Source organism: Drosophila bipectinata, chromosome XL (genome assembly GCF_030179905.1).
Source record: "Drosophila bipectinata strain 14024-0381.07 chromosome XL, DbipHiC1v2, whole genome shotgun sequence".
NCBI classification, from domain to species: domain Eukaryota; kingdom Metazoa; phylum Arthropoda; class Insecta; order Diptera; family Drosophilidae; genus Drosophila; species Drosophila bipectinata.
This window is the reverse complement of record NC_091734.1, coordinates 7,359,698-7,378,575: the sequence shown is the minus strand read 5'-3', so window position 1 is coordinate 7,378,575 and position 18,878 is coordinate 7,359,698. Positions and strand designations below refer to the sequence as shown.

Below are 18,878 nucleotides of genomic sequence, written 5' to 3'. Positions count from 1 at the left end.
TACTCAAATCCCAATCATCTTTTCAAAGAAGTGCCCCCCCTTAATCCCGTCCAAGTTGGATTAAAAGCGAAGTAGTTCTTCTCGTGGCACACATTTCATCAGGACCGTAATGGCCTAGTTGGCAGAGGACCCTGGCAAGCTTACAAAGTAGCGGAGCAAGTACCGGCCATTTGCAGGCGGCCAGGTGATGATCCACAAACGCCCTCCTCCTGCCCCTCGCCAGGCCCTCGTCCGGCTCTCAAGTTTGGAATTTTTGCTTAATTGCGCATCAGAGGGAAAAGTTTTCCTGTTTCCGGCGGAATGGCCACCACAACGCAACACATTGAGAAAGTTCATCCAGACAATTTGACGATGGTCTGTCTGTCCGCTTGTCCGCTTGTCCGTCTTGTCTGTCCGCATGTCCGCTTGTTCGCCTCGTCTGTCAATTGCAGGCATCTCCTCACCATCTCCGGCTGCATCAATGTCCGGAGGGGGTGTTGCCACTAATCAAGCAAAAGTGACCTGGCCTCAGGTGCAGGCAGGTGTTCCGGGTTCAGGTCCCAGGCCCAAGCCCAGATCCGAGCCGAGCAGGGGGGGCATAAAAAAGTCAAGAAGTTTGTTGCGGCTGGCATTTCGTTATTGGAATTTTCATTGGCCACAAAAATACTTTTTCGATTAAACTTTAACGGCGCGTAAAATGCCAAGCCAGAGACGCCAAATGGCCGGAAAAATGCCAGCGAGTCCGGCAGGCAGGTTCGCGTTCAGGTTGAGGTGCTCCCAATGCCAAATCAGAAAATGATTAATTACGGAATGTTTTTCGGTACACACAGTCCCCTGGCCGGAGTCCTCGGTCCGTCCTCCATCCTCCTCCTCACGGAATGGCGCCCCATTTCGGTGCGTAGCCTGCCAAATGCCAATTAGCGGAAATATTTCACGTGGCCAGCGTCGCCGACTAATGGAAATAAATTAGTTTCGCCTCCTTTTCGGCGGTCCCACATCAAAAATGTTAAATACGCAATCCCTCTCCTGGGACAGCGAGTCCGAATGGAAATTGAAATGGAAATCCGCAACAAGGACAACGGCTGAGGCCCCCAGAGTCGGGGCACGGCATGGCACGGCGAGTGATTTTCCTTTAAGGATGTGCCTTGAAATCGAAACATAATTCAAGGATGGTTCTGGACATCCTCTCACAATTCTTTAATGGGGACTACCAACTTCACTGACGTAACATTTCAAAACGAGGCGGAAATGGTGGAAATTTCTGGTCCAGGTTAGTTGCCATCGCTGCGGGTACAGTCACCGCCATAACCGCATCACATTGTTGCTCTCCGGCCAGTGCAGCCAGCGAACCAGCGAGCCGGAAAGTTCATTTGGCTCCGGCATTCATTTCACATGTCCGCAACGGCTGCCCCCCCGGTGCGCCGGGTCGAAAATGCAAAAGTCCCCCCAGCCGGCTGTATCAACGTGCAGCGGCCACGGCTCTCGGCCTTTAATTGCCACGCCTCCCCCTATCAGCCCCTTTTGGCCAACATATTTAGCCTGGGTACCATGATCAGAGGAGGAGGGGCGGAGGTGAAAAAAAAACACGAGGATTACAATCAGCATGAAAATCAAGCGTCAAAAAGTTTTTACCACCACGTAATCCGCAGCAGTTTTTCATCTTCAGCGGAGGCATGCGAGTGGGATGGGGATGTGTGGCACACCCCCATGGCCTTGGCGGTGGCATCCAGATGTGCATCAGAAGCAGGAGCAGGAGCAGTAGCAGTAGCAGGAGCTGAAGCATCAGCATTAGCCGAGCACGTTCAACTTTCCAGTGGCACGCGAAACCGCACAAAATGTCGCCGCCCCACTTGCGAAACCTCTTGCTCCATCACACTGTCTCTTTCGCAATCGCACTTGGCCCCTCTTAGCTCCCCGCCCATGCTGGGCGAAATTTTTCGCACATTTCTGCCCCTTTTTTTCATACCCGGCACTTTCTGACTGAAAGGGTATATTATTTTTGAAGCTATTTCCCACAAAAACGAAAAGATATGTCTTAAAAGTGAGATGAATCTCATAGGAAAGCACTCACCTTGTTTATCGCCAATTGATGGCAAATATCTGACAATGAAAAACGTTACGAATGCATTGCACTGCTCTGCTTTATTTTAAAACTAAATCTTTGATAGTTTTTAGAGTCCTGGTACTGCATCTGTACGAAATCAAACAACGCCATTCCATATTTTTATGGGGAGAGCGTAATAAAATGAAGAAATGAAACCGTGTACTGGGTACTTTATGGCTGAAGAACTCTTTTATAGTCTCTTCCCCATTTTTTTTGAGCTTCTGGTTGCCTCTTCTGGTTGTGGCTGGAGCTTGGCTGGAGCACTGGCTTCGTTTGCTATATTTTTCAGCATATAAATTTTCGTTCAAGTTGAAAAGTTTCACATACTCCTGTCACGTAACGCACAGTGGGGTCCAGGAGCCGGGGCACGAGCCGGAGGCACGGAGACTGGTGAGTGGTGGTGGTGCGTGGTGCCTGGTGCCTGGGCAACTAGGGAAGCTTCGGGAGGGAGGGATGGCAGACCGGGTCGCGTGCTGAGCTGAGGTCATGCCATGCCGGAGTCCGAGTCGCTAATTTATGGCCTGACATTAGAATGCAATCATATTCACTTAAAAAAGTGCATAACTTTTGGCTTTCGCCGTTGCCTGACTTGCGGCTGTCATCGTTTATGTTGTGCAGCAATAGTTGCAGTTGCAGTTGCAACTGTAATAGGGCTGCTGGTGGTCGGCTATTACCCGTCCTGCTGCACCTGCTGGGGGGGGGGGGGAATAACTTTTATTGCACTTGAGCTTAATTGCTGTACAAATTGCTGCTAATCGCGCGTGTTCTGCGTGCAAAGTGAGGTTAGTTGACGGCGTTGCTCCGTTCCTCCGACTTGTTCCTCCGAGGAGAAAGTCTCTCTTTTCCCCAAAAAAAGACTCACTTTTATGTGGCATATTTATTATTTTTGAATCAACATCCATTATGTGAAACATTATAAATGCATTCGGCATTAATTTGAATGATTTATCGTTCATTGGGCAAAATACACGCAAAAGAAGTGAATGATAAGTGATTAATTGATGACGAGCATGTGCTTTGGCTCGTCTGATATCAATTAAATTTAAATCAACATGATTGATTGCCCATTGAGCAATCATATTTATTCGCCGTGTAGGCTCCACTGCCCGCTACCCCCTCCTCAGCCAACTTAACACGGATATGGCCAAGTAAATCCACAAAAAGGAAAGAAAAAAAAAAAAGGGGCGAGTATCAAATAAATAAATCTCATCATAAGCATCCATATGCAAATGAATAAAATCTAAACCAAAAAATGTAAGCCGCCGGCAGCAGAGCGCCACTGACCCGTAACATGTGTCGCCCGTCCCCAGCGGACACGCCCACTTACCATCCAGCAGCCAGCATCCAGCATCCCGCATACTGTACCCTATATCCTATATCCTATCTGGGCCTGTTGGATATCCTACCCTGCCCTGTACTGCATGTGGGTGGTCTGGGTGGAACATAAGCCGCAAAAAGATTTTCGACAACGGGCGGCTGCAAAATGTGAAAACCAAAGAATTATTGCCTTGTCGCCTGTCCCTGACCTGACCCGGTCCGCTTCACATGGCCAGTTGCCTGGTTTTTGGGGGGCCGCCACCCATATAGAGGGGGAGGTCTTCCAAGGAACGGGGCGGAGTGCCGGGCGTAATCTTTGTGCCAACGCCAGTCGCCAACGTTGGCGTCAACGTATCCCCAGGCTGCCAGTTTACAATTTTGCAGCCGCCTGACAGGACTGCCAAGTTGGCGGGTTTTCTGAGGAATTATTTGTTTAAAAATGTTGGGGATTAAGGACATGCAGACAGCAGGACAAGTGGACAAAGGGACAAGTGAACAGAAGGGCAACACTATTTGCTGCGGACACTATTCTATAAAGTTTTATTAACTGCCAAGATAGGGAGCCTTTCGTAGTACTATTATAACTTCTTTAAAACAGGTTGTTTAAGGAGGACAAGTGGACAGAGGGACACACGGACATGGATCTATCACCTATAACAGAAAAAAACCCAAACACCAGGACCTGTTTTGCAATTCTGAGAGTCCAGAACATCCTTTGAAACAAACCCTGCACAGCCAAAACAGAAATCTAGCTTCCCTCCAGTGACAACTCTATTCCTGGAGCTTTCTTTGCCTTTCTCCAGCTGCGAAGGACCTTTCTCCCCTGCTGTGTTGTTGTTGTTTGCCGTTGATGATGTTGTGCTGCTTTGCATGTGTGTGTGTGTGTGTTGGGGTGGGGGGCTGGGGCAGTGTGTGTTTCGGTGTGCGTGTGAGGTGTTTGGTTAAGCACATAATTAATACGAAATTTGATTGCCTCTGCCGCGCTGGGACCGGAAGAAGCAGAAGCAGCAGCAGCACAGAAAGGACGAACCCGCCGGATGCGGGCCAAGTCCCTCCGTCTCTCCCTCCCCCACTGCTGGAAAATGTGGGGGCTGTGGAGTGGGGCGTGTCATGGGCGTATAAGTGAAAGTCAAATTAAAGTAAACTCGACTTGGCAACCTGTCTATAGAGGCCTCCCCTCCGGCGCTGCCTCCGCCGTTGCGGTTTGCCGCTTAAACGCTTGCGGTTTAATTAATCGACTCATAGCTGCATAGACCGTCTCTTTCTGCCCCTATGAGGGCGTCTCTCTCCCGCCATCTCTCTCGAGTGACTTCCTGTCGCTGCGGTTTTCGGTTTTCGGTCCCCTCGCGTCCTTTTATCTTTTTCTCCGTTGACGCTTTTTAATAACTTGGCCAAGGCTGACGCCGTTCTTCGCTCTTCTATACCCTTCTTGATGGTATCCCACATATCACCCAAGGCACAGCCTTTCCAGGGGACCATATTTTGGTACTCCTCGATATTCCCCAATTACCAGGGGGTCCATCAGAAAAATTTGAAAAAAATCTCAAAAATATTTCAATGTGAGATTTGAATGCAGTTTTATAGAGAATCGATCCACAATTCGATAATGGTATTCCGTTTTGGGATCGGATAAATATTGCCCAAGATATAGCTTCCGCAGTGGGCCATATTTTGGTACTCCTCGATATTCCCCATTTTCCAGAGGGTCCATCAGAAAAATTTGAAAAAAATCTCAAAAATATTTCAATGTAAGATTTGAATGCAGTTTTAAAGAGAATCGATCCACAATTCGATAATGGTATTCCGTTTAAGGATCGGATAAATATTGCCCAAGATATGGCCTTCGCAGTGGGCCATATTTTGGTACTCCTCGATATTCCCCATTTTCCAGAGGGTCCATCAGAAAAATTTGAAAAAAATCTCAAAAATATTTCAATGTGAGATTTTAATGCAGTTTCATAGAGAATCGATCCACAATTCGATAATGGTATTCCGTTTAAGGATCGAATAAATGGTGCCCAAGATATGACCTCCGCAGTGGGCCATATTTTGGTACTCCTCGATATTCCCCATTTTCCAGAGGGTCCATCAGAAAAATTTGAAAAAAATCTCAAAAATATTTCAATGTGAGATTTTAATGCAGTTTCATAGAGAATCGATCCACAATTCGATAATGGTATTCCGTTTAAGGATCGGATAAATATTGCCCAAGATATGGCCTTCGCAGTGGGCCATATTTTGGTACTCCTCGATATTCCCCACCTTCCAGAGGGTCCATCCGAAAAATTTGAAAAAAATCTCAAAAATATTTCAATGTGAGATTTGAATGCAGTTTTAAAGAGAATCGATCCACAATTCGATAATGGTATTCCGTTTAAGGATCGGATAAATATTGCCCAAGATATGGCCTCCGCAGTGGGCCATATTTTGGTACTCCTCGATATTCCCCATTTTCCAGAGGGTCCATCAGAAAAATTTGAAAAAAATCTCAAAAATATTTCAATGTGAGATTTGAATGCAGTTTTAAAGAGAATCGATTCACAATTCGATAATGGTATTCCGTTTAAGAATCGGATAAATATTGCCCAAGATATGGCCTCCGCAGTGGGCCATATTTTGGTACTCCTCGATATTCCCCATTTTCCAGAGGGTCCATCAGAAAAATTTGAAAAAAATCTCAAAAATATTTCAATGTGAGATTTTAATGCAGTTTCATAGAGAATCGATCCACAATTCGATAATGGTATTCCGTTTAAGGATCGAATAAATGGTGCCCAAGATATGACCTCCGCAGTGGGCCATATTTTGGTACTCCTCGATATTCCCCATTTTCCAGAGGGTCCATCAGAAAAATTTGAAAAAAATCTCAAAAATATTTCAATGTGAGATTTGAATGCAGTTTTAAAGAGAATCGATTCACAATTCGATAATGGTATTCCGTTTAAGAATCGGATAAATATTGCCCAAGATATGGCCTCCGCAGTGGGCCATATTTTGGTACTCCTCGATATTCCCCATTTTCCAGAGGGTCCATCAGAAAAATTTGAAAAAAATCTCAAAAATATTTCAACGTGAGATTTGAATGCAGTTTTAAAGAGAATCGATCCACAATTCGATAATGGTATTCCGTTTAAGGATCGAATAAATATTGCCCAAGATATGACCTCCGCAGTGGGCCATATTTTGGTACTCCTCCATATTCCCCATTTTCCAGAGGGTCCATCAGAAAAATTTGAAAAAAATCTCAAAAATATTTCAATGTGAGATTTGAATGCAGTTTTAAAGAGAATCGATCCACAATTCGATAATGGTATTCCGTTTAAGGATCGGATAAATATTGCCCAAGATATGGCCTCCGCAAAGGGTACCTTTTCATACCCTATACCTTTCTCAAAATTACAGTCATACAGACTTCAGAAATATCTCTATAGCGTATTCAAGCTTCGGTTTCCCCGTGTGATGGTCTCTCTTAGCTTTTGTTTTTGGTGGGAAATTGCTGGGAAAGGGGTAGAGCGGCTGGGGGAGGCGGTTGGAATCAGACTGACGGCAGGAAGATAAAAACTTTAACTTTTGCCGGCGCCCGCTGCTTGCTTATGGCCGAAAATAAATCAAGCACCAAACTACTCTTGGCCGCAATGATTAATTAACTGCATTTTGTGCTCGACCACGTCCGATGGCCCCGACCAATTTCCAAGAACGCCACCCCCGAACCCATATTTCCGGCTTCCGAGCATCAAGTGCGGCTGTAGTAGTCGCTCCTTTTCAGAACCCTCGGAGTAATCTAATTCAATCGTCACTGAAATGCATGTATGATTTCTTAAAGAAAGTAACCCAATCTATAATGTGGAAGGACCTTTTTGTGGGAAAGGAAGACAATATAGAGAGGCTTCACTGTGAAACTACAACTATGCCAATGTTCTGTGGGCGCCACTTGAACGTCTGCGTTAAGATATTATTAATGTGCTTGTTAGCATTGGGTGGTGGTACTTCTGCTACTTTGGCTGCTTTTACGACTGTTACGGCTGTTACTGCTGTCCGAGTGGCATGAATTATGTGCACTTTTTGTGCAACCCGCCTGCCGGTCGTCTGAAGCGCTCACAGCTCCGTCGCCATCGCAATTAACCCGTAAGTGATGAGGCGGAGTCCTCGTCCACGACGCCGCTGGAAGACACATCCTTGCACTGAAACCCCATTCAGGAAGATTGGGAAGACCCATTGACAATTAACCGGACATCTGATGCTCCGCTCGATTAATCTTATTTGGGCCTAATAGTGTGACGATTTTCAATTATGTTGAAAAACCTTGGCATTAAATTTACGCCCCGGGCATGTGGGCTTTCTCATAATTATTCAAGAGGCTCAGTGGCGTGGAAATAAGCCTGTGCTCTTGGCATAACAAAAACTTGTGCATAATCAAAGAAAATTACACATAATTGCATGTTATCTTTAGGAGCGTTGTTCAACGTTAAGGGCCCGGGATGTTTACAATTTAAGGGAAAAGCCTATATTTTCCGGATATCCTTCAGACATAATTTAATGATATTTTCATTGCCATTTTTGCGAAGAGTAATCAGTCTGGCAATTGGAGTTTTCGGCCTGGTCGGTCGGTCGGTCGGGTGGGTGTGTCCAGATAAAATTCCGATAGTTCGCCATTGTTCGGAGAAATCCAATTAGTGCCTGCGGACAAGGCAGCCGGTCTGGGACGTGTCCGTATGTGTGTGTGTGTGTATGTGCTCCGTCCAGGACCTTCAACCCCCGCGGGATAATAAGCAGCTTAAGCTGCAGCTACGTACTCCCGGGAACAGAGCGTATAAAGAAGTGTAGTGGGGAAGAAAACTTGTTAACGCCAAAATCGAAGCAGGAGGACCGACCGGACTCGCAGTCGACGGAGGACGACGGAGCAGCTGGAAAAGCGAGAGCTCCAAGCACTGAGCATTATACAGATTGAATTGAGACGTCGGGCGAAGGATGGAGATTTCCCCCAGGTATCCGGCAGCCGGCAGTCGGCACCGGCAACAAAAGCTGAAGCTAGTTTGTGCACTGAACGAAAATTAATCATTAACTGACGCTGTACTCCATAGGAGCAGTTGGAAGAAAGGTAGATTGGATGAAAAAGCATTTCTCCAAGTGCCCCTGAAGCCTCTTCATTGTGTAAGCCAAAAATGGCAGCTCTCGATATGATAATGATACAATTTCGTTGGAGCTTAACAAGGATTAGGCACCGATACGAACGGTACGAACGGGCCAACAACAGCTGCAGATACTCGTTCAACTCGTACAGATACAGATACAGATACACAGCAGAGCAGAGCAGACACAAGGATATATGGACACAAAGATAGAACGACTCGCCGTCTCGAACGATGAACGATGATGGCAACTAATTGGCAATGGGTACGCTTCAGTTCGGTTCAACTTTCCCACTAACCAAGTGGCAATCAACCATAATGCCAGCCAGCCAGGCAGCCAGCTAGCCAGGCAGTCGGCCAGCCGGGGGACCGAGATGCAAGTGACAATTTATTAATAAACAGCAGCAGGAGCGCCAGGATCCCCAGAAGCTACAGGAGCAGCCCGGCCAGATCCTTCGAGCAGGGGAGCAGGGTGAGGGCGACTGTCAATTACCAGTCGGGGCTATAAATTGCATGTCAGTCGCCCGGCTCCCTCAACAATTGCTTACGGAATCGAAGGGAGTGCGCTGCGTTTAATGGGCCCGATAAATTCTACAGGCTGTCAAGGGGCCGAGGAGATTGCCAAAGGGATTGGCAAAGGGGGTGGGGTTCGTTCCCGAATTTCAGGCCAAAGCCAGGAGTAGGGTGTGTACGTTTTTTTTTTTTGGGTTCAACTATCGATTGACAAGCACTGATCCTGCGTATCAATCTCGATGCCCGGGCATCACAATTAATTCGCAGCGATGCGGCTTTAAAGCTTCAAGTTCGGTGGCCGGACTAGAAGTTCCGCCATTCAATTTGCGGAAATTGACCAGTGTGACCGAGCCACTCTGGGCCGCAGATAGGGTGGCCAGCCTCGAGGACAAACACAATCAGAGCCGAGCGCCAAATGCGAAATCAAATTAAGCAAAGTGCGCAAACATTGATAAGGAAGGCGGTCGACAGGCTGTTTGAAGGATGGATCGTGGGATGCCGGGGATGCCAGGGATCCTGTGGCCTCCAATTGCAGCATTCGAGGATGCGGCTTGCAGGACGACCGACCAGCAAAGAAAGCCAGGACAACGACCGAGATGAGGAGCCACAACCGCAACCGAGAGGAGGACCTCTCGGAGGCAGGGAGATGGTTTCTTTGGGTTGTCAACTGTAAAGTAGGGTAGATTACATTGCTTTGAATGATGCCAGCAGCCAGATAGCAGCGACTACGGAGCCGGAAAGTGCCAGCTAGTCAGCCAGCCAGCCAGCTGGCCAGGCTCGACCCGATTGATGCCCATTAGTGTAAGTCAATTAGGCCTGCCGACCAACCACCGGCAGAACGAACCTGTCCGGAACTCCGCCTTGACGGGGCCGGGGCTGCCAGAAAGTGGGTGATGCGCCGCCTTGAAGGCCACGGGCTTTATCGGATCAGATATACCCCCGGGGAAATACCGAATAGTGCAGGTCATGGCACAAGCCCAAGGAAAAATCAACAAAAAGGAAACAGTCGAGTGGCAGGGGTAGCCGGGTGGAGGGGAGGTGCAAGAATGGAAAGCCATCGTCTTCTCGGATAGACAAAACCAAAGGACAACGCACAACTAACTGGAACAGAAAAAAGCTCGAAAAAGATGCACTGGAGACTGGCAGATGCCCTTTCCTCTTGAATTAAATATATGCCCTAGTTTAAGGAAGGTGTCGTCCTCAAGGATGTCCAGAGTTCAGGTATAAGCTACCTACTTTAGGGGCTTCTGGTTCGACTTTTGGCTGGTCGGTGACGCTCCTTGGAGTCAGGAAGGGACCCGGACCACAAGCCCGGACCTGCACTGCCCCAGTAACTCGAGTAATTGGTATCACGTCGCTCCTCCACCCTGGTTACCCCTTTCGCACGCCCTGACAACCCGTCGTCAGTGCCATTGCTCATCTTCAGCGCTGTGTCGCCCGCAAATGTGTCTTTGTCAGTGCGTCAGTGGAGCGTGCCGCGCTGCAGTGAGAAGGGCATACTACATAGGGCTTTGCAGCTCCATGCCCCACACAGTCGGCACACACACGCAAATGCTTTGGCATATCAAAAGTGAAACTTTGACATATAATTTCTCGCATGGATTTTCACTTTGACGGCATAAACGACGACAATGCCACATGCCTTTTGTTGGATCCGAAGAAGGCAAATGAGAATGGATGGGGCAACGGATGCGAGGGTGCTCTTGGGGCAGACTCGGAGCATGTGGCTCGTGGCTGGTGGCTGTGGCAGGTGGAAATACTCGTTCATCAATTCAAGCGCCGGGGCTCCAGTTCTCCGACTGTCGTTCCCAATTGACGGCCCGATTCTGGAACTGAAACTAACATAGAGGTGGTTGCAGTCCTTTGACTTTTTAGGGCACTATTAAGCCGAGTATCTTTTGGTTGCCAATCGGAAAAGGTTTAAATATCTAGTCACAACTCTGAACAATCTATGACTTGGAACATTGTATAGGTTGAGCCAATGAGTGTCTGGAAATAATATTTAAATGGAATGTGTAAGTTGGAACAGTCAACAGGGGTGTTGATTAGTAGTCAGTCTCAGTATATATTCGTCAATCAATCATAATGCCGCCCGGAGTGTGATTTCGACTTGGGTAAATAATACTAAGCCCTTTCAATCAGCTCCTTAATCTCAGAGAAGGTATGGGAACCACCAACCTGACCATGATCTCCATCCCTTCATCGTCGCCGTACAAATACTCAGCTATCATGACTTGTTTGATCTCCGCAACCTCCATTCCTACATTCTGATAATATAGTTCGTGCTGCACCGATCCCACCACAGTTCCTTAGACATCTGCCCCAATCTGAGACTTATCCTCTTCTAGGACTAATAGTCTAGTATCGCCTTCACAGAGCCACAGTTTAGGTGAGAAGATTTAAGCTACAAAAGGAGGATAGTCCAGAGTGCCGGTTCCAAAAACACTCTCATCCCTCCCTTGAAGATCTTCCACAAATTACTACAAATTTTCATAAAAAGCACTTAGTTGTCTATTAAATTCCCACTGGTGTATTGTAAAGCTCCTTCTCTCCGCTCCCCGCCCCCTGCGGAATATAAAAAAGAGAATTAATTTTTAAATTGGTTCTGAAACTTATTTAATTTCGCACAGCCAGCTCCGGCGGGTGAAGGGAGCTCTGGCTGAACTCTGGCTCGCAAACCGATATGACATAAACATCTTCTGTCACATGAGCTCTATCTGCAGAGTGCAGCACAATAAGCAATTCCCTTTCTCGCCGCCCATGAGCTCCGCCTTGTATTCTGTTGCCTCTGTTTCCATTTCCATTTCCCAGTCCTCCCAGCTTCGTCTGGATGGAGCTCTCTTTGGTTTTTGTATGGAAATTTAGAAATTATGTTTTCTTGTCTTTTAATTAATAATCTCAAGGGTGTTTTCCGTCTGTCCTGGCTGTTCGCTTGAGCAAGATGGAGTTGTGGAGCACTGGATTGTTGGGGATTTTTGGGGGGGGTGCCTGGGTGTGGGTCTGGGTGCGGCAATGGGGCGTATGAGTAACATGCGAAAGCAATATTTGTTTCTGGGTAAAAACCAGCAGGCAGCTTCTGTGGCTCAGCAGCTCACCCGCTCACCCGCTGGGTTGTGGAGCAACTTTTATGGCTTCCCAGCTGTCCCAGTCCGTGTGGCTGAGGCGGGAGAGTGTGTGGGTTGACAATGTGATTTACATTTAATTAAAATCGTATTTACTCGTTAGATAAACAAACACGGAGTAAGCCCGTCCTCGGCTGTTCCTGCATCATTAGGCACTCGAAGCTCTCGAATGGCAAATGGAATTGGTAGCTGGGTAGCTGGGAGGGCAGGCGCATTGGCAGCCGGCAACTGACAACAGCCGGAAGACTGGCAGCCTGGCAGCCTGGCAGCCTGGCGACATGGGAGAGGTGTCGGAGGAGTCCTGTGGGCCGTGTCTCAGGTGCCGGCCCTGCCACTTGGCTGTCAGACTGGCGTTTTCGTTGACGTTGACAGGGTGACATGTCAGAAATAACTCGGCGCCATCGATCGCCGAGGGCGAACCGAAAATAAAACACTCCAGCCCGGCTTTGTGTGGCTCCTGGCGTCTTGCTCCTTAATAGCCTCACAATGGCGAACAAAAATAGCCAAAAAATGTCGAAACAAGAGGCAAGAAACTGGAGACTTGTCGCCAATTTCATTAGGTCCCCGGGCCAGACGTTGAAAGTGGTCGATAATTTTAAAGAACGCTTGATTCCACGTTTTCCGAAAGCAAATCGTGGCGAATTAGTGCCCGGCCTTTGGGAGAAACCCCCAATCACGCTGCACCCATGTTTGTGCATCTCTTTTCCAGCTACAATGGCCTCGCCCCCTGCCGCCGCCGCCCCTGTCGGTCATTGTGTCCCCCTTGTTTTGACTTGATGACCGAGTTAAACAAACACACACCGCACAAACATGACCCCAGTCCATGTCCATGTCCATGTCCGAGTGGGGGTCTTTGTCCGGATTCCGATTGAGGAACGGGCCTCGCTCGGTGCAGCCGTGTCCAATTTGCATGGCTATTGTGAGTCCGAATCCGAGTTCGATTCCGGGTGGAGCCAGAGACCAGTGTGGAGTGTGGGTGTGCTGCCCCACCAGTATGTGGGGCAGAGTTCCGGCATTTATCAGTGGTAATTCGGTGTGTCAACTTTGAAATAATTTCGGACGGGCATTGAAGTGTGTCACGCCCTAAGAGGCCACGGAAATCATGGCATACCCGGTGCAGGCCACAATTATCAGTCCCCATGCCTCCAACTTGCCTTAAATTTAGCAAAAGTTGTGTTTTTAAATAAATATGCCAAACAAACTCTTGTTGCCTAATCGATTTCGATGTTGCTGCCTCTCTGCCTTGCTGCCGTCGTCCTGTTTTTATTGTTCATCGTTTGCAGTGCTTTGTGTTTGATTTTCGGGAGGTGGGTGGTGGGTGGCTGATGGCTGGTTGGTGGGCGTCGCCGGGGATGGACTCCTTGTAAAACAATGACAAGGACAAATTTGTGCGATAGGCAAACAGAATTGAAGGCATTTGGGAGAGGGTTGCCTCTGCCAGCTTGCCGATGGAGGTGGAGGTGGTGGGGGCGCTCCTGGGGTCAGAGTTTCTGGAAGTGTCAATACAAATATAAATCAATGTTCGGGCCAGGTCAGGAGACCTGCAAAAAGGTAACAAGCCTAAGCAGTTGTTGCTGCTTTTGTCTTGCCTCCGCAGGCAATCAATTTTAACAAGCAGACGCCGAAAAGCCTGTCTTCCAGTGGCGCCAGCTCCAAGGGGATGACGATGCCATCAGGCCTCCAGACGAAGGTCTCCTTCTCAGCCTCGCCCCTGACTGACTGACTGGTGATGCATTCATGTTGTTAACAAAAACCCTGGCTCTGCTTGGTCAAATTCACTTCGGAATCTTCCTAATTGGTTGCCAGTTTGTTTTCAGGATCGCATTTACATACAGGACTCAGACCCAGACCCAGTCCCAGTCCCAGACGCCAGGATGTCTTCACCGCAAAGGTGTGCAGACAAATCCGGTTCAATTGGAATTTTAGCGACTCTCGGTTTTATTTGGTAAGGACATGAACATGTACTTCTGCTTATATGAAGCACCATACCATATAGACCTGAAACTCTAGAAAAGTTCTGCAGAATTTCATTTAATTTTCAGTTCTGCAGAGACTCCTCCCCAGCCATTCTCGCCAGCGGGGCTGTAATTAGTGGGAGCGGGAAGGCCCTACCATAGGCCGGGCTGAAAGTTTTCAGACATTTTTTTGCAGTTCCAGTTCCCAGTTTTCAGTTTTCAGTTTCTTATATTGCATCGCTCCTCCCCAGTGGCTGCTAGCTACTGGCTGCTAGCTGCTGGCTGCTTTTGTTTTTGTTTCGCTAGAATTTGTTCAATTTAATGTAACATGGAAGAGAAAACACAAAAAGCTGGAGCTGGGAACTGGGAACTGGGATCTGGGAGTTGGAGGGAAGCACAGCATGGAAAACTGAAAAGTTTGCGGTGATGTCGGAAAATTCTATTCAAGGCGCTAGGCGAATAGCCTTAAAGGCCTTAAGGACTACCCACTAGTGCCGGGGGAAGCCCCGAGTAGAAATGCACGGAGGTTTAATGCGATTAAAGTGGTCAAGCGATGACCCAACCCAGGCCCGAGGCCCGAGGCCCTCAGGATTAAATGGAGGTGTCAACAGTTGTAGCTCACGAGAGATGATTAGTTTCATTTCAATTCAGTTTTAAAGGGCAGTATCTTATACGTAGACATCTAGATCCTGAAATAATGTACATCTTAAAGGATCTTATCTAAAGAATCAAAGTCTCAATGCAATTAAGATGATTATTTAATCAACATTGGGAAATACAACGCCATTGATAAAAGATCGCCCTTAGGAGAGTTTCGGGAATTGTTTCACATCGTCAACCTTGGGTGGCTCCTGCGGCATCTTCTTCGGCTCCTCGCGCAATGGTAGCTCATGGAAGTCCCAAGAGTCCTGCAGCCATTTGAAGATCTCTATATTCTTGCCATTCAGCCGCATGATGTCGAAGAGGCGCAACTGGCGGCCTGAGCGGCGCAGGGGCGTCGGGGGGCTGCAAGTCGGAGTGGGCTCCGATTCGGGACTCGGCTCATCACTCTTCATGGACAAGCCTGTCTCGATGGCCCGCCACTCGTCCAAGGTAAAGTACATGCTCTCATCCTCTGTGACGTCCGAGACGATGGACACGTCACTGTTGGAGATGGTGCGCATGCGCCACGGCGGCTGACGGCTCAGGCGACGGGAGATGGCCTTAGTGTGCTCTTGGATGTCCAGCTTGGGGGAGCCCCAGTTGTGCGAACCGCCGCCGTGGCGCTTGTCCACGGCCTTTACGCCGGTGCGTTCGGAAGTAGATTGGCGGTCGTGGAGGCGAGCCCGGCTGGATCGGTCCAGGTTGAAGCGGTGGCGGGATCCGGTTAGGCTGGGCTTGCGCTCGGGCGACATCTCCGGCGGCAGGCAGAAGTCGTTTTCGGATTCGGAGGGCTTCTGATTCAATTTCTTGGGAGAAGCATTGTTGGGGGCCTTGGCGAAGGCGCCAGAACCGAACAGCCTGCGTCCCCGCAAAGGCGAGAAGCTGGTCTTGTACGGCTTGGAACTGGGGGTCCCGGACTTGTCAGACGAATTGCCGTCCTTCTTCTGCAACATCATGTTCTTCTTCACGCCCGCCAAGGCGTCCTTCTGGGGACCAACGTTGTCCTTCTTGGTCTCCTTGAGGACGAGGGCGTAAGCGATCTTGCCCTCCACCTTGGAGTTGGGGCGCTTCGGGGACTGCATCTGGAGCTGCTCGGCCAGCGGGGCCTTGTTGGCCTTCGAGTGGAGCTCTTTGTTGGGCTGAATCACCTGGTTCTCTTCCTCGAGCGAGAGCAGCTGATAACGATTTCCGCCGCTGGAATTCATACCGAATTACTTCTTATTTGTGTGTTTTATGGAAAAGGATTTGGAAGTTGTTTTCTCAGTTGATTTTTTTTTTTAGATTGAAAGAATGAAGCTGTCGTCGCACTAAGGGCTTTAAGTTTAATAAAAATTCTCTGTATGAAACACAGCCCCAAACAATGTCAGGTCGATATATTTTTTCAAGGGTTCCCCTGATCCGATTAATTGTGTGTTCAAAACGCACTTTTCAACACCCCTCCCTTGGAGATGGCCTGGCCAAAAGTTGCCAAAGCTCCATCTACAGAATTAATTGAATGTAATTAGGACGGGTATTCATGAAGTGGACTGTGCCCCGAACATCACTGGTCCTTCATCACTGGCTCTTCATCACTGGCCCGAGAGTGGTGGTCACTCTCGTGGCCGTCAAGATCCCTGTTCGGGCCATAAGTCATGTGGCCCGCTGCAGCTCGCTCTCCATCTTCGCGAACAAAGTTGTGTACTTATGAAAATTAGTTTCTGCCATCTCCATCTCCATCGCCATCTCCAGATCCTGGTCCAGCTCCAGCCCAACTCCTATTTTTCATAATTAAAGTGCAAATAAAAAACTAACTGGCGAACAAACAATTGCAATTAAATGTTGTTCTGCGCTGCCCCTGTTGATGCTGTTATTGCTTTATGTTTGTACTCGCATTTATTTGCTGTTCCTCATCCTCATCCTCATGCTGGCCATGTCCTATGCCCAGCACCCAGCCTCCAGTCCCCATCACCCAACACCCGGACTCCTGTTTGTGTTTTTTTTTTTATTATTTTCTTTTTTGTTCGTCGCTGCTGCCGCTGTGCGGGAACATAATTCACTTTTTATTATCTCATATTTTATAGAAACTTCCAGTTTCAGGCGCAAGTTGAGCGGAAGAGCGGCAGGGTGGTGGACTGGTGGGTGGCTCTGCTCCAAGAAGGGGCTGTAAGCCGCTTCATAAACCCCCTTCCACATCCCCCCCCACCCCACCCACTGGCTGTGTCGTTTAATTCATTTAGTTTATGCTTTTAGTGCTTTATTTGCTTAACTGCAGTTCGCATGTGTGCGTGTGTACTCAAGTGTGTGTGTCTGTATGGGTGCGTGTGTGCGTGTTTGCTGCATAATTGCTGCACCCACACTGATGCACGCCCTGGATTTCGCAATTACTCCGCTTGACAAACAGCAACAATAACATCGAAAACAAGAAGCCGCACATGCGAATTAATCAAAATCAACATAGGGATGTATGCTTCAGAAATATCGAAAGTCTATCGGTGAGATGCCTATCGTTTTTTCGCAATAAAAAAGGATATAAGACTTTTCTGGATAATCGACTCAATGTACACAATAATGTCCCCATAGCTCATTCCCAGCAAACTCTTTCAAAAAAATAAAAAAACAAAGATGGCTTCTCCGATTATTCCGATAAGTGCTGCCATCTTCAGCTACCCATCCCAGGATGGAGAACAAAGCCGCACGACGCCATTGAAAGGCAGCCGTTTGGAAAACCGCAGATGCTGCCATTGACAACGCATCGCTGCACTCTGCATCCTGTTTGCCGAAATAACCGAAAACGTTGCGTTTAAGCCGAAAAGTAAACATTTTAGCGAACGGCGCGCCGGGTAAACAAAAGACATCCTCCGCCCAGGACTCTTATCGGTGTCATTAGGCAGTTAGGCCTCGGCCACAACAAAAGAGTAAACAATCAGAAATCAAGACATTTGCGTACGCTGGAGCCTCTCTCGTTTTAATTAACAATTTGTACAAGTTTGGAGTTGCATTGCCAGAGTTTCTTCCGAATTCCGGAATGGAATTTTCATTTTATCGCAAGAATAGTTTATGCCCAGATGTGTATATAAAAACATTCCTTAGGACCTCTTTCCATATCGCTCATCCGCCATAAGGGTCGGATGCTCGCAAAAAAGTGCTCGGAACGAGCAGATGTCTGGGCACAGGGACCTTTATTCGCTTTTTGTGGAAATGTGGAGTCGAAATTAGAAGCACAGCAGCACTTGTAATTGTTACAGCTGCTTATGAGACTTTTTGTTGGCTTCTATTTTCCTCCGTATACGTCTACGTATACGTAATTTTTTACGAGTTGATGGCTTTGAGGCCGGAGGCCAGGATGGCGGATGGTGGATGGGGAATGGCTTCTATTTATGCTTTCTTGGGTCGAAAGCCAAGCCTGCTTTTCGATTTGCCATTTCGAATTCACTTCATTGAATTGTTAATTTTATCGCTCACATGGGCTTCGCTCGCACACTCTCCTACTCGGATACTTATGTACATTGTACATACATAGTCCTCGGCAGGGGCCGTGGCGGAACTTTGATTTGGAACAGCCCTTCTGGCACAGCCTGCCTGCCACGTTCTTTATTGTCATTGGCTCTGCCAGGCGCTTTTATTTGTGGTTATTACACAGTCCCCCGCACCCGGATCATTTGCTCATATTAAATTTTATTGCTCGCGGTATTCCCTCATAAACATTTTTCCATTCCCCTCCCGCCTGAGAGTCGACTATTTACTGCCATTTTTTGTTCGATCTGGCCCGCCATATTGGCAATATGTTTGATTACATCGGGAGAGGTGATATTACAACAAATTCCTGGCTTTCCTTTTTTTTTTTAATTCATCAGAAATACCTTACTGCTTATGCAGCGCAGCATCCCCCGGGGTGCTCTACGGTCCTGGCCAGCAAATTGTGGCAATATTACACACAAGTGTGCTCCGATTGCCGGAACAGCACTAGTTGGCACTGGCCAGGGCGGCGGAGGCAAGGAACGGAAGCCGCTCTGACCACGCCAGTGGCTGGTCCAGTCAGCAAAGGAGATGTACCGGAAACGGCATAACTGACAAGGATGCAGGACCCGTCCTGCAAGGACTCGATGCCGTAATACCCATTGTGGTAAGCACAACCATA

General features: G+C 48.0%; 1 protein-coding gene across 1 annotated transcript; it reads right to left on the bottom strand.

The window, feature by feature from the left end:
• Positions 1–14,859: 14,859 nt before the first annotated feature.
• Positions 14,860–16,109, bottom strand: PPYR1 (Protein phosphatase Y regulator 1). The gene has a single exon (XM_017237466.3). It carries the CDS (start codon positions 15,964–15,966, stop codon positions 14,923–14,925), a length of 1,044 nt encoding a protein of 347 aa, XP_017092955.2. The 5' UTR covers positions 15,967–16,109; the 3' UTR covers positions 14,860–14,922.
• Positions 16,110–18,878: the final 2,769 nt, after the last annotated feature.

Coding starts and splice junctions, on each gene's coding strand:
- PPYR1 (XM_017237466.3), bottom strand. CDS start 15,966: ATGAATTCCAGCGGCGGAAATCGTTATCAGCTGCTCTCGCTCGAGGAA.